The sequence below is a fragment of the Rhineura floridana genome, chromosome 6 (assembly GCF_030035675.1).
Source record: "Rhineura floridana isolate rRhiFlo1 chromosome 6, rRhiFlo1.hap2, whole genome shotgun sequence".
Classification (NCBI taxonomy): Eukaryota; Metazoa; Chordata; class Lepidosauria; order Squamata; family Rhineuridae; genus Rhineura; species Rhineura floridana.
This window is the reverse complement of record NC_084485.1, coordinates 108,676,562-108,692,567: the sequence shown is the minus strand read 5'-3', so window position 1 is coordinate 108,692,567 and position 16,006 is coordinate 108,676,562. Positions and strand designations below refer to the sequence as shown.

At 38.8% G+C, this 16,006-nt stretch overlaps 1 protein-coding gene across 10 annotated transcripts in view; it reads left to right on the top strand.

Moving 5' to 3' along the window:
* The window catches only part of SLC44A5 (solute carrier family 44 member 5), a 258,713-nt gene that overhangs the window by 157,878 nt on the left and 84,829 nt on the right, over positions 1-16,006 (top strand). For 7 of the 10 annotated variants that reach the window (XM_061633439.1, XM_061633440.1, XM_061633444.1 and 4 more), the window contains exon 3: positions 4,161-4,234. In XM_061633439.1, coding sequence (XP_061489423.1) covers positions 4,161-4,234 — 74 coding nt within the window. Of the gene's footprint in view, positions 1-2,463; positions 2,632-4,160; positions 4,235-16,006 lie in introns of all 10 variants that reach the window. The other 3 variants (XM_061633449.1, XM_061633447.1, XM_061633448.1) reach the window with 1 other exon arrangement.

Here is a 16,006-nt window from a genome sequence, read left to right as displayed (position 1 = left end):
TCCATATATGGTAAGAGCTTTTTTTGTAGAATCTTGAGCATTACTTTACTTGCATGGGATGTTAAGGCAGTAGTTTGATAATTACTGCATTCCCCGGGGTCTCCTTTCTTTCCAATTCTCTTTAGAATTTGGATGTATATTGAATGCTTCCAATCTGTGGGCCATTGTTAGTTTTCCATATTTTTGATAAATGTTTGTCAACATTTGGACAGGTTCACTTTCAGTACCTTGTAGCAGCTTTATTGGTGTGCCATCTGTTCCTGGTGATTTGTTTCTTCCAAGTATTTTAAGAGCAGCTTTCACCTCACATTCTAAAATTTCTGGTTCTTCATGAATGAATCTCTCATCCTGGCATCTCTTTTATAGAGTTCTTCATTGTATTGCTTCCATCTTCCTTTTATTTTATCTCTGTCAGTCAGTGTGTTCCCCTGTTGATTATTCCTGTTCTTGGTTTAAATTTCCCTTTAATTTCTCTAATCTTTTGGAATAGGGTGTTGTTCTGCCCTTTTTGTTGTCCTCTTCTATTTCTGTACAATAACTATTGTAACAGTTCTCTTTGTTCCTACGTACTAGTTGCTGTATTGTTGCATTTAGGGTTCTAACTGTGTTTCTATCTCGTTTGTTATGCTTTCCTTCTTCTCTCTTTAACTATTTTAAGAGTTTCTTCAGTCATCCATTGAGGTCTTTTTCTCTTTTTAACTAGAGGTATTGTATTTTTGCATTCTTCCCTGATAATGTCTCTGACTTCATTCTATGGTTCTTCTGGTTCTCTGTCAACTAAGTTTAAAGCCTCAAATCTGTTCCTTATTTGATCGTTATATTCTTCTGGGATGTTATTTCACTGGTATTTTGGCATTATGATTGCTTTGTTCTTCTTTAGCTTTACTCTGATTTTTGATATGACCAATTCATGATCTGTACCGCAGTCTGCTTCTGGTCTTGTTTTTGCAGAAAGTATGGAACATTTTCTGCTACCAATTGCATAATCAATTTGATTCCTATATTGACCATTTGGTGATGTCCACGTGTACAGTCATCTTTTCGGTTGCTAAAAAAAAGTGTTTGCAAGAAACAAATTATTGGCTTCACAGAATTCGATAAGTCTTTCTCCTGCTTCATATCTATCTCCTAAGCCCCATTTCCCCACAATTCCTAGTTCTCCTCTCTTCCCTACTTTTGCATTCCAGTCCCCCATGATTATCAGCACATCTTGTTTTGGTGTTTGATCAATTTCTTCCTGTACTTCTGCATAAACTTTCTCCAGTTCCTCTCATTCTGTGCTTGCCGTTGGAGCATAGACTTGGATGATGGTTATGTTAATATGTTTCCCATTTAAACTCATTGATATCACTTGCTCAGACCTTGCGTTATAGCTCTTAATTATTTTTGCTACATCACTTCTCACTATTAAAGCAACCCCATTTCTTCTTAATTTCTCATGTCCCACGTAAAATATTTTGTAGTTGCCTAATTGAAAATGTCCCATTCCCATCCATTTAATTCACTCACACTAAGTATTGTAATGTTGATACGTTCCATTTCTTTCTTGACAATTTCTAACTTTCCCTGGTTCATGCTTCTCACATTCCGTGTTTCTATTGTGTGCATCGTACAACTTTGCACTCTCCTTTTGCGTCTGTGCGCATCAGCCTCTGAGCTTCCTTTCAGCTTTGACCCAGCTGTGTCATTAGTCACAGCGCTACTTGACCTTGTCCTTTGTTCTTCCCCAGTAGCTTGTTGAGTGTCTTCTGACCTGTGGTCTCATCTTCCAGCACTATTTCATGTTGCATTTTAGATACTCTGTTCATAGGGTTTTTGTGGTAAGAGGTATTCAGAGGTGGTTTACCATTGCCTTCCTCTGAGTTTGGATGCATCTTAGTCTGGTGTCTCAGCTTTGACCATTCCGCCTTGGTGCCCCTGCTAGGAGTCTAGCCTCTTGGTCTAGACTCCTGACGGCATTGCTCTCAGCTTCTTCAACACTCTCAAGGCCCCTCACCAAGTTACAGTGTGTGTCCTAGAGGGAGAGTTTTGCATGAGGCAATCAAATTCATTAGATGTATTTCCCCCCAGATCTGAGAGTTACTAAAGACTTGATCCATATGCATTTATCTCACCCAGTATTTAACTTCTCCCTTGATTGCTCACTGCTGAATGTGAGAACTGCCTCCATTGAAAATTATTGTGTCTAATGTGGTCTGGAATTGTCTGAAAACTCTTCCCATGATATTTACGCTCTGCTGACTGTTCCATAAATGCAAGTTGTGTTGATATAGCAATCATTAAATAATATACATGCATGTGTAGTATACATATACACTACATAACAAGTATCTTAAACATATTGGATTGGTTCCAGACTAAGGCTGCAATCCTAATCCCTCTTACCTAGGAGTAAGCCCCACTTAATTCAGAAGGACATTTTTGAGTAGACCCACTGAAATCAGTTTCCTGGTCTATTAACAGGTACTCGCAGTGCATAACAGACTGCTTCTAGAGGTCCCTCAAGTTTGGTGAATGGATTGTCAGACAATTCAGGGGACTGGTATTAGAAGGAACCTCCCAACCCATTCAACTCCCTGCACAGTTCAAGTCTATGTGGTACTTTCCAAATAGAAAGTAGTAAAGAATGAGGTAGGTTTGGTGATGTATTCTACAATTATCTAGAGAAAATATTTCTTAATATGAAAGTAATGAGACAGCTCCATGTCCCACACAACTGCAGTCCTGACTATGATCCCTTTTGAATCAAGTAGTGAGGATTCCACTGCCTGTTTTCATGAAGCAAATGGCCACAAGGCAACTTAGCCTGACTTGACTCCATTTTTAAAACTTTTGAGGACTTACATAGAAGATAAGAAAAGTATTTGCCAATAATGGTTTTGTCAGAACCAAGTTCAAATCTCACCTTTAGATTAATCATTAAATGTTATATTGTTACTAATGTTTTTCTTTCCTAGAAACAGGACTAAATTCATTACATTGCATACAATTTTATTTGTAAAAAGTATGCATCTTGTACAGGGTTGAGCAACTCTTGGCCCTGTGGACAACATCCAGCCTGCAGACAATTTTTCATTGCTGCCCCTAACTGCTGAAGAGCCAAGCAGGTCAGAAGGCACATGCACTGCCTTTATTGTGAATGGTGCTGTTCCCTGAGCACTCTGGGGCTTGTTCTCATTTTACACACATACACCAACTTACCCAGTAATTTGCTGTCTTAACTGTTGAATACTGAGACACTGAGCACCAATGGTATTCCAGGATCTTTCTTCTTAAATTGGTCATCCCTGATCTAGAATGAAAATTGTCTTCAACTATAGAAATGCAGCGAGTTCCCACACTGTCAGAGCCAATGACCCTCTTTGTATATCAACACTATTGTTTATCTTACTTAAAAATACCTTTCTACTCCAATATATATCAAGGTCATTCACTACAAGCAGAAGTGGAAACTCACAGCATGGGTTGAGTTGTGACATTCAGAATTTCAGTTTGAGGCAGACTGTGCCTATTCGCTGTGCATGCAACACTTCCATAGACCAAGAAAGAAACCAGCTACTGTGAGCAGAGTGACTGTGCATTAGCCTGGAGTAATGCCTAAACCCATAAACAGGGCTGTGGAGTCAGTACGCCAAACCTTTGAGTCCAACTCCAACTCCTCTGTTTTTCTACTGTCTGACTCCGACTCCAACTCCTCTATTTTTCTACTGTCTGACTCCGACTCTGACTTCAACTCCACCCAAAATTGCTTCTTGTCAATCAAAATTTATTTGGAAGTCAGAGTTGGTACATTTCTACTGACTCCGACTCCACCCAAAATTGCTCCCGACTCTGACTCCGACTCCACCCAAAATTGCTTCAGACTCCACGACTGCGACTCCACAGCCCTGCCCATAAATGGTCCATGGATTTCTATGACAAATCATTTGATGCAAACTTCTCCTTTCTAGAAGCAAATTTATAAAAAAATTGGCATTGCGTATGTTTTACTGGCATTTTGAATGGGAAAAGATTAACAAATTGGAAGCTATTGTCAGTGAATGGGTAGATCCACAGCATAGATGAGGTTTGCCCCTATAATGTGCCAAGAATTCAGTTTATTTTGTGTCACAATTGTATTATTGGACACATTTGTAACTGCTTAATATGTTCTATTTTAGGCATTGTACAGACGTTCTCTGTTGTGTCATCTTCGTTGTGGTCATCCTGGGTTACATTGCTTTAGGAATTGTCGGTAAGTAAATATACATACAGTTAATGCTTATCCTATTCATTGGAGAACTCCTGAATTTCTAGACAAGCAAATGTTATTTTAAGTTAAATGGACATTCCAATTAAAGGTAATTATATTCATTTAATATATTTTTTGGAAACAAAGTATGAACTACCTGCTCATCATTAGCTGATTGTTGTAATTATGGGGAGGGGAATCAAAAAGATGGGTATCTTGAGCAAAAAAAAAAGGTGAAACAATGCAGGTAAAATTGCCATGTTTCAATAATTTTGTTCTCTGGTATTGTAAAAAGCTATTATCGTAGCAGAAAAATGTTGGTAATTTCCATTAAATAGAAAAAAAATAATGGGATAAAGTTTTATTTCTTTATAATGTTAACAAGAGTCTTTGCAAATATAACAACTAGAAGAGCACAGTAGATTATTTTTAAAAAGCAATTGTGGGATCTAGAGCTATTGGTTTACAGCAAATTCCTTAATACGTATCTTATGTTTAACACAGCTTCATTGAGGGCCAAAGTAAGCATTATAAGACACACAGCTGCCACATACTCCATGTTCAGCACCATGGGACTGTGGTGTTCCACAGAGTTCCATCATTTCCCCCATGCTATTTAACATCTGTATGAAGCCACTTGGAGCTGTCATCAGGAGATTTGGTGAGAGGTGCCATCGATATGCAGATGACACGCAACTCTCCCTCTTTATTCCATCTGAATCAGGAGAGAGTTGAAGTATTGAACCAGTGCTTGAAGGCTGTGATGGACTTGATGTGAGCCAATAAATTGAGGCTGAATCTTGAAACAATAGAGGTGTTATGTGTCCAGAGTTCTTATGTCCAGGAAGTGGGAAGGCTTGTTCTTGATGGGGTTGCTCTTTTCTTGAAGGAGCAGGTCGGTAGCCTGGGCATACTCCTTGATCCAACAGTGTCACTGCAGGTTCAGGTGGCCTCAGTGGCTAGGAATATCTTTTTCCAGCTCCAGCTTGTTGGCCAGCTTTGGCCCCTTTTGGACATAGAAGACTTTGCCACAGTGCTCTATGCTCTGGTAACTTTCAGATTGGATTATTGCAATATGCTCTATGTGGGACTGCCCTTGAAGACAACATGAAAACTTCCTGGTCTAAAATGCAGCAGCCAGATTACTGGTGGGAGTTGCTTTTAGGACTCATATAAAACCACTGCATTGGTTGCCAGTTTGTTTTCAGGCCAGTTCAAGGTGCTCATGTTAGCATTTAAAGCGCATCCCAAATCTCTGAAAGACTGTCTCCTTCCCTACAGACCCTCTCGGGTGTTGTGATCAGCAGAGGAGGCCCTTTTAGTAGTTCCACCACCTTTAGAAGCTCGAGGAGGAACCCAGGAGAGGGCATTCTCTGCGGCAGCCCCTAAGCTGGGTGCAGGGCGGGTTTGGACCTCTGGGTGAAGGGTGGGGAATCATCATCATCATCTCCATTCTGTCCAGTGTCTTAAGTAAACCATGCATGACATCATCACATGGTGGTTTTCTGACATCAGTGGGTGTATTAATTAGATCAACCTTCCCCAATCTGGTGCCCTCCAGATGTTGTTGGTCTACAGGTCCCATCATCCATGAGGGTTGGCCATGCTGACTGGGACTGATGAGTGTTGTAGTCCAGCATCTGAGGATCACAGGTTGGGGAAGACTGAATGAGTGGGAAATGTAGCAGATCCATGTTTCTTAATCCAGATTGGCTTTAATTGAGGACAAACACCAGCAGCTAGCCTGAATGTTCAGCTACTGTATACAATCCTTTGAACTCAGTGGCTAACTCCCATTGACTTCAATGGATTTTATTTAAATCTGTACTGCTCTGTTCTAGTAGAAGGCGTTTCAGTTCTGGCTTTGCTTTAATGAAAGTGTTGAGGTTTCTTTTGTTTAACAAAATAACATTTTTACTGTACTGTATAATATTATGCCATTCAGTGACAAATAGGAGGTTTATTTTACACAAGCAATGCAAATAAGAAAATGTCCCTTTTCCTTTTGGAATAAACTATCAGTATAGCACTCTACCACATCCCAGTTCATTTTTTAAAAAAACCCACTATACAATAAGCTTCTTTTATTGGCTTTTAAGTTTGAAAAAAGTTCTATAGTTATAAAGACAAGCTCCAGGTTTACAAAATTTCCTCTGAGCTGTTACTCTGCCTGCTCTAAAAGAATCCCTCCCTCCCTTTGGCATAGGACTCTCAGGTAGCATGGTTTATATTAAGGCCCCAGTTTCAGGAGATTTACCTGAATTTGCTGTGAATTTCTGGCAGATAAGAACAATACTGACAACGGGTCTCAGTTTTGGCAAAACTACAAGGTTCTCATGATACACAAAGTCTTGAAGAATTCTTGTAATCACTATAAAATATTTCATATATGGTTACAGCTAATGGAAGGAATAAAAATGCATAAGCATGTTAGAAATGTTTTAGATGTCATCACACAAAGCAGGGTCAGCTTTGAAGTAGAAAATGTAAACAGTAGGAGGACATAGTCTGGTAGCAGTAATTGCTAGTAGAGATGAAGTTGCCAAGGCTCCATCTCTGAGGCAGGTACTTTCCATGTATGAAATGTTTCGTTAACATTGTGCCCTACTGAGTCTGTGTTGTCCTTCAAGCTACCTCTTAATGAAACTGAATTTTTAATGTGTGAGCACTTTTGTTACTGGCTCACCATTCTGAGCAGTGAGATTAGTCAGAAGATTAGAAGAATTGAACACTTGCAGAAAAAGGCCAGGGAGACAGTTGGTTGCTTATGAATATCATTCCTGGACTGCTAAACCTTCCTACTGTCTGTCTTCCAGCACTGCACAAATCTCCTGTAATCCTCTGGCTAGGACTTCACGGCAGTTATCTGTTCAAGGTTGCCCCAAACCATGTACTGCATAAAATCTAGATAATGAATGAAAGGTTGGTTGGCTAGTTCTATTTCCCCCTCAGGCTTTGGTAACAGACAACAGGGTCTGTATGCAGGCACTATGTTGCCTGTGCTGTAACTGTAAGGAGAGAATCTCTAAACCTCTGAATACCTGCAGATGCTGAAAGCAAAACCCATCCAGCCTCAAATCAAGATCCATTTAGGGGGATGGATATTTTCTCTTTTTATAAGTAACATTTTTCAATCTCACATTTTTAAAGACAGTAGGATCTAGATGTTTGTCACAAATAAACACACACACACACACACTTATACACAAGTTGACTATCATCATCATCATCATCCCCTTCCCAATCCATACTTTTTCCTTTCCATTATGTTTAAATGAAAGATGAGATCAGTCTTGGATATTTATTTATTTATTTATTATTCAATTTATTAGTCGCCCATCTGGCTGGTTGACCAGCCACTCTGGGCGACATACACAATAAAACGATACATTAAACATTAAAATTTAAAAACTTAACAATAAAAGCTTAACCCATCCCAAAAGCTTTCCTGAAGAGCCAAGTCTTCAGAGTCCGGCGGAAAGTCATCTCAGAGAGGGCATGACGGAGATCATTTGGGAGAGAATTCCATAGGGTGGGGGCCACTATTGAGAAGGCCCTCTCTCTAGTCCTCACCAGTCTGGCTGTTTTTACCAGTGGGATCGAGAGAAGGTCCTCTGAGGCTGATCTTGTTGAGCGGCAACCCTGACGATGCTGGAGGCGCTCCTTCAGATAGACTGGGCCAAAACCATATAGGGTTTTAAAGGTCAGAACCAACACCTTGAATTGGGTTCGGTAAGCAACCGGTAACCAGCACAACTCCTTCAACACAAGAGTGATGTGATCTTGCCGGCGGCTGCCTTTAATCAGATGAGCCGCCGCATTCTGTACCAGTTGCAGCTTCCAGACCGTTTTCAAGGGTAACCCCACGTAGAGCGCATTACAGTAGTCTAGGCGAGAGGTGACCAGGGCATGTACCACCGGTGGGAGTAGATGGATAGGAAGGTAGGGGCGCAGCCTCCGTATCAGATGGAGTTGATACAGCGCCATCTGGCTCACAGCCGAGACTTGAGCCTCCATGGACAGCTGGGAGTCCAAAATGACCCCCAGACTGCAGACCTGATGTTTCAGGGGCAAACGTACCCCATTGAGCACCAGGTCCACATCCCCCAACCTTTTCTTATCTCCCACAAACAGTACCTCGGTTTTATCTGGATTCAGCTTCAGTTTATTCCTTCCCATCCAGCCACTCACCGACTCCAGGCATTTGGACAGGGTTTCTACAGCCAACCTTGGTGAAGATTTGAATGAGAGATAGAGCTGTGTGTCATCCGCATACTGATGACACTGCAGCCTAAATCTCCTGATGATTGCCCCCAGTGGCTTTATATAGATGTTAAATAGCATCGGGGAGAGGATAGAACCCTGTGGCACCCCACAAGTGAGAGGCACGGATAGACTCCAGGCACAGTTCAAAATGCAAGAGTGAAGTTCATATAAATGGAAAAGAAAGTATAAATCAATTCACAGTCATGAGTTGTGCCTAAAGCATCTCATGACCAAATAAGATCTGTATATTTCTGTCCTTTGGCTCTTTATAGAGAAAAAAAGGTTTTAAGGTTTTCCATAGTCTATGAATATTCAAAGGAGCTCTTGATTCTACATTTTATTTGGATGGATTAAAAAAATTGAAAAGTTCAGATCCATCACTTCTTGAGGATGGGGCTTTCGATTGATTGGGGGGGGAAAGCTGAGTCGAAATCCTAACTTTAGTAATATGTGCAATCAGAATGCTTTGAGTAGCATTTGCACCTGTACAATCAAAATGGAATTTGGCTCTCACTGTATTTCCAAAGATTTGATATTGCCATGTGGTGATAAAAGGAGAATCAAATCTTCTTGCAAGATCAAAGCTAGTGATTTATGTTAATAGTCTTTCACTGTTCTGCTTCAGTGATGGCTGTTGAATGATTATAAGCCACAGAAATATTTATTTCAGGAGTTATTCTTTTGTGTCATTAGGCTAACTTTACTGTAGGAACAGTGGTGCTGATTTAACATCCAATGACATTTCAGTTTTTGTAGATCTCAGTTTACAATATTTATGTTTGAGTTTTTTTGATTATTAAGAAAAAATACCTGGCAAAACATGCATAAGAGAAAATACAGTAACTTCTAAAAAGATCTGAAGGGCTGCAAGAATGAAATAGTTGAAAAGAAAAAGTATACTGTGGTTTCAGTTCCTGACAGTGAAATCCTATACATGTGTGCACAAAAGTAAGTCTCACTGAATTCAGTGATTTCTTTCAAAGTATATAGAACTGCAGCATTAGGCCTAAGTACAATCCTGTGCACACTTACTTTGGGAGTTAGCCCTATTGATATCAATGGAGTTTATTTCTAAGTCAACATGCATAGAAATGTGCTGTTATAAAAGATATGCCAACTTCATCACATAATCCTGGGGAGCTTTCTGGTATGAAGATATGGTTTTCCCCACCCCAAGCTCTGGTTTTTAAAAATCAATGGTTCTAAGATGTAGGTCTGTTCATAACAAAATATTATTTGAAACAGCAGATTTCTCCAGATGACTGTTAAACAGCAATAGGTTGTTCCTTCACTGATGGATCCAGTGCAGGCTTTCATCAGTGGAATAGGTCAGGAAGTGGTTTTGTTAATTTCCCCTCTCCCTTGCAGCCCCTGTGCCACAGCATTCTATGCCAGAGGATTGTAGGGTCTTTCAAAACACCATGGGAAGTGGCATTGGGGGCTGCAGGGGGAGACAGATCAATGAAATTGCTTTCCTCCCTGTGGAAAGCCTCTCATAGAAGCCTTTCATCAGTGAAGGGATACCACTGAATATTACCTAGTATCTCATTTACATACCCTATCCAAACCAAGGGTTCCAATACCCAGGAGGAATCCAAATGGGATTACAGAGACTTTATGAGCCTCAAGGTGGTGATTAATGAGGTGAGTAGGCTGAACCGCAGAAACTTCAGCCTTCAGTGCTGCTTGCTGTCATAAGGGGTATGCATTCAGTTCATATGAGTTGTGAGCCAACTGCTTTGGAGAGATTCAGGGCTTGTCCAAAGTGAAGCAGGTGCCCTCCAAAGCTGCCGGAGATGGAGCAGGTGTCCTGACCTCCACACACATTAAGCTGTGTGTCTATCCCAGCAAATAAACTCATGTCCAATCCACACTTTATGTAACTTAAATCTTCTGTTTTACTCATAAGCAGCCTTGAGCAGCAACAAATAAATTCAGCTAGAAAACACCTAACTGCCAAAAAGATGATGCGTAGTGGATCAACAGCTGAATAAAGGAAATGAAATGGACATGCGGTGAAAGATAATGCACAGCAAGCCATCCAAGCTGTGGAGAACCAGGCCTGAGGGGGGTTATCTTCCTTCCAGAAAAAACTACCCCAAACACAGAACTAAAAACTTTTTCTAGGTGCTAACAGTTGCTAACAGATTTACTAAACATAATTTTACCTACAAGCCTGAAGACAGTATATTAAATAACATAATGCCCAATTGGGGCAGAACACCACACTCTTAACAAAGATTTGGGACCACTTCAGAGAGACATAGAGTATGCCTGCAAAAACTGGTATATGTCCCTGAACTTTCCATATAAGGAAAATATCAGGGAGGGAGAGATGGTGACGTTTTGTGACTGACAGCTCTAGCCAGGGAATAACTTTCACAGAGCTCTCCTTTTTACTTTACTTTACCCCATTACAGTGCTTTTGGGAAGAATGTAGAAGGAACTTTCCATTTCTGTCAATTGAATAAAAACAAAAACTTTTTTTTCTTTTATCATAATTTCCTACACCCTATCTGCCTGAAATTTTGCAAGTTGCTTACCTAGGGGAACCACTAAATGTATGCTGTTTTCATACAAACTCCCCTCCAAACCATTGGGGGGTAAGCCCAGCTTTGTAAATAAGACAACAAAAGTTGCTAGACTGCAAAATAATTAAAAATGTTGTTGTAGCATGTTGAGGCTTGCAGAGGAGGTGTGGGGAGCTCCTTCCTGCAGCAGCCAATTTCATTTCTGTGCTTTGGCTCAGAGGAAGAATGGAGTGTCCCATTGCTCCTCTGCCATCCTGCTCATTATCTGTGTACAGTACCTTATCACCTATAGCTATCACATTAGGGTTTAATTACAAGGTTGGGGTAAACAAATAATTTCTCCAAAAACTTTTAACATGTCCCTTGCAGGGGAAAAATAACACCCTCAAATTATCTCTTTAGGAATTGGCAGACTTGCCTCAGAAGGGTAATTATGCCTGCAAATTCCATCCAATTCTGCAGTTCCCTTAAAAACAAAAACAAAAAAGTTAAAATATGAAGCCTACTTGCACAGATCCCTATATCTGTTTGTCTGAATTTTGGCAGACTTCATCCACCCAGAAACGGCTATTAGGCTTCCAAATTTCCTGATATTCAAAGGGTAGCAGGCAGCATCCCACTCCAACATGATAGATGTTTATGATGTACAAGCTGTTTGTAAGGACTGTCTAGCTGCTGCATGCCCAGCTGTGGAAGGGTGACTTTGCCTTGCTATGTCTTGACTGCCTGTGTTTCTCTGCACATTGGAAATGTAGAGTGTACTAATAAAATTTAGGATTAAGACTTTATTGGAGTTTCATCTGTGCTCTTGGATGAGCAAAATGTTAGCAAATGCTTAACATAATCAAATCATAGCTATATGAGAATTTGTTATATATGAATCTTCAGGTAAGATAGTGACCTACCTATCTGTAGTTCTGTTTGTGAAATTTGTCTATTGCTGTAAATTTTAATCTGTGTTGTTTAGAATCATAACAGGATTAAGCAATGAGGTAAGAAACCACTTGTGAAATAGTAAATCAAATTATAATTCTGTATTCAAAGAGAAACAGCCCTGCTTCTTTGAATGTTTTTATAACACCTATCCATACATATAAATTGAGGATCATATGTCCTATAATTCATTGCATTGGTAAATTGCTAGTAAAAATTCATAAGCACAATTTGGCAAGGCTGTATTTCCACATATTAAAACATTTAAAATGTTTATTTTTAAAGGGAAACAAAGATAGGGATATAAAACCCTGCAAACTCTTCACAAGAATACTGTTGGCTCTTAATAGTCAATTGATTTGCAGTCTATGTTAAGTGTCAGTGCAAGTAGTTATTCTCCATGTTTTGTCCTTGACGGGGAAGCCTTTCAGTACAATGTTTTGCAATCACTTATTCAATCCTAGGCCAATAAAGGAAAACAAAATGAGGGGATATCTGACAAACACATTAAAATGATAGATGTTTATGATCTCTAGTGCCTTTCTTGTGTGCTTGAAGCACATTAGTGAAAGATGGGAGCATAACTTGATGGTTTGAAATATGGAGACGAGAAGGTTTTGCACAAAGACGTCACTCCTGTATTATACATTGTGGCACTGAATGCTGACTTGTTAGGACTTTCAAAGATTTTTTATTGGTCCCTGCAAGTTTGCACCAAGAATCTGTCAAGTTATGTGAAGACTTGGAACAAAGATTTTGGCAGGCAATTAGACTAACAATGCTGAAACAGTATATGAAAGAGTTGTCTAAACTATATTGAGAAAGTTATTAGGATTGCTATCTGTTATCAGACCAGTATTGATCCTTTCAAACATTATTGCATAATGAATTGATACTGTAATTTATAAATTTATGACTACAAAAATAATTTCAGTATAAAAATTTGAATATTTTTACTCTACTGATGCTCAAGTGTGGTATTAAAAATATCAGACATGTTTACATTGGAAAAGGTAATACATCAGACTGAAATATCCAACAATAATGCAAGTCCTGCTATTTTTTTTAAAAAAATAGTATGAGTTTCTATAATTTGTAAATGAAGTTTAAAATGTAATACATGCATACACACACAAAATATATTCTATTTAACATATGTCTGTGTTAAGGTAATACTATATGAGAATATCTCTGGCATCTCTGGGAATTATGGAATGTGGGAGGATGATGTGAGGCACAACTAATTCATGCTTCCTATTATAATCATTGTTCTTATTTTGTAATGTCTAAAATGGGCCTTGTATATTTCTTCGTGGAGAAATATATGCAGACTCCTGTTGTAGGAACCGTTTACGCATCTCACAATAGCAGTGGTGGGACTACTTCATAAGTTACAAAACAGCAAAGAAAAAAAGAAATGCAAGCTCCTTGTATTTCTTGTTTTCTCCATATTATACAGCATCAGATTTTGCAGTTCTTTAAATTAAAAAAAAAACTGGTCTTGGTAAATATAATTTGTTATTAGTTCATATTTGGTTTTTGTTTTATCTCTATAAGCAAAAACTAAGAGATTTTAAAAACTGATTTTTAACTGATCAGGATGATTCTCTCCTTTTTCCTGTCTTTAAGGGACTTGGCCATTGATAGCAATTCAGATAGCAATTAAGACAGTTGATAAAGTTCAGATGGTCACTTTAAATATGTCTGATTTACTTTGCAATTTTAGTGACGTTTCCTATAGTAAATCATTTTCTTTTGCTTCCGTTTCTGTGAATATGTGAAGTACAGCAACACTTTGCAACACTAAAAAAAGCTCCAAAAACAATTGTGGAATAATGGCACTGACTGTTCTGCAGAATAGTTTCCAGTGGACATGAAGAGTGTCTCAGTTTGCACAAGATAAAACAGTGAGAGGTGAAATATATTCTAGCAAAATTCTAGAACTCTATGTTTTTAATTGACCATGCCCACCTTGCCTTAAATGAAGTGGTTTAAACATAGCAGGCTGAAAACATGCATCCTCTTTTTTCCAACAGCTAGAGTCATTGCTGAAATAGCAATATATTGTAATCAGTCTGATTTTACATTAAACTGCAGTTTCAGATTCAACTGTTAATGCACCCAAAATAAAAATAGAACATAACCTCCAATTTGAAACACAAAAGGCTGTCTTCAACCAACATATGACATTGACCAATAAAAAGGCTTTGAAATTAATAAAAATAAATTTGACACAGATTTCAAGGATGAATAATGAGGGAAATAAAATTTTCTAGTCTAGATTCTCTGTAGAAACATTAGTAACACTGGAAAGAAGCAAAGTAAGAACACCAACAAACATAGAAAAATATAATTCTCCATCTTTGGGGATGGTAGGTGTTGCCACCACTTACCATATGCTCAGAAGCACATGTTACCAAATTCTTCCAAGCTACACAGGAAGTGGATTGGACTGTGAAAGACCAACCCAAATTGTGTTTGCATTTTGACAAATTTGTAGGGCAGTACAATATCTCAGAGGAAGGCAATGGTAAACCACCTCTGAATCCTGCTTACCATGAAAACCCTATTCATATTGTCGCCATAAGTCGGGATCGACTTGAAGGCATTTCCATTTTTCCCCACAATATCTCAGAGAGGAGGTCAGGTCTCCTGCTCCCCTGGTACATTCACTATAGCTGCCCAATTTCCCTGCTTTTTAAGGTTGGATAGAAATATCTGTGGGCTATAGGTACGTTCTTAAACTGCAAGGTTTTTTGCCTATTAGTGAATAGTATGGTAGAGTGTTGTTGCTTTGTTCTTTAAAATCTTCCTTTGTGATGAACATGGGTTACCTGATCTAGACTGCATTCCTATAATCAATTACTGGAGACTAAAACTCATAGAACACACCGGGATCTTCCTTTTGAGTAAACTTTGTCAGCATTGCAATGCACATCTTTTTGTTTGTAGTTGTTGTTTTAGACTAATATTCAGTAGAAAATCAAAAAGAAAAGTAAAGCTTCAGATGGTGCTAAAAATGAAAATATAGAATTTCACAATAGTTTGTTCTAGTGACTGTTAAGCTTCTTGTGCTTAACATTTGTGGATGTATATAGTTGCAATTTCCATATTAAAGTTCTTATATATTTTTTATAATCTGTATCCCAAGGGTGGGTTTTACTGGATTGTTATCCCAGTGTATTAATTCAGTTTTGAGACCATCTGGACCTGTCATTACATTCTATACAGAGGCTCTGCAGACTTTCTTAGTAAACTGGAAGTAATATTATCACATATCAAAATTAAGTTTTAGATCTAGGGACACCAATAAGGTGACCACAGCCACCATAGTGCATCCCCCCTTTTGGTGCCCTCTGAACCCCCCTACCCATCTAAAAAACCTGCTGCTCATCCTAATTTGTGTTTTTATTGTATTTTGTTTTTTACATTGGGCTGATGTTGGCCTCCAGTGGCCCTAGCCCCTTCCTTTTCTTTCCCCAGAGTGTGTCTGGGCTAAAGACATTCAAAGTTAGTAGATTGGGCAATGCTGTTTTGTGACTTGCAAGGCTCCTACAGCAGCCTCTTTGCAGTGGTGCCCACAACAGTTTCTCAGATTTGCAAATAGCCACAGGTGACTGAAAAAGATGGCAACCTCTGTTTTAGTTTCACTTGCACCCATGTGAATTGAAGGAGCTCATTTATTTGCAGAAGGGCATTTATGGATGAAACCAATTACATTGTATATATTTATTGCATTTATATCCCACCTTCCTTCCATGATGGAACTCAAGGTGGTGTGCATAAGTGGTCATCCATTAAAGCACTAGCCAGATCCAGACTTGCTTAGTTTCAGCAAGGTTGTTGCATCATATGCCTTCAGACCATAGCTTTCAGATCATTTACTCTGCATCTAACCCTTTTCAAATAACCATTATTTTGGTGGAAGTATGTAGATAACATATATGAAATAGGGATGTATTGTTGGAATTTGTCAGGTGGTTTAATACAAAGAACCACAACATATTTTGAATTATATAGCCTTATAAATCTTCTGAAATAAATT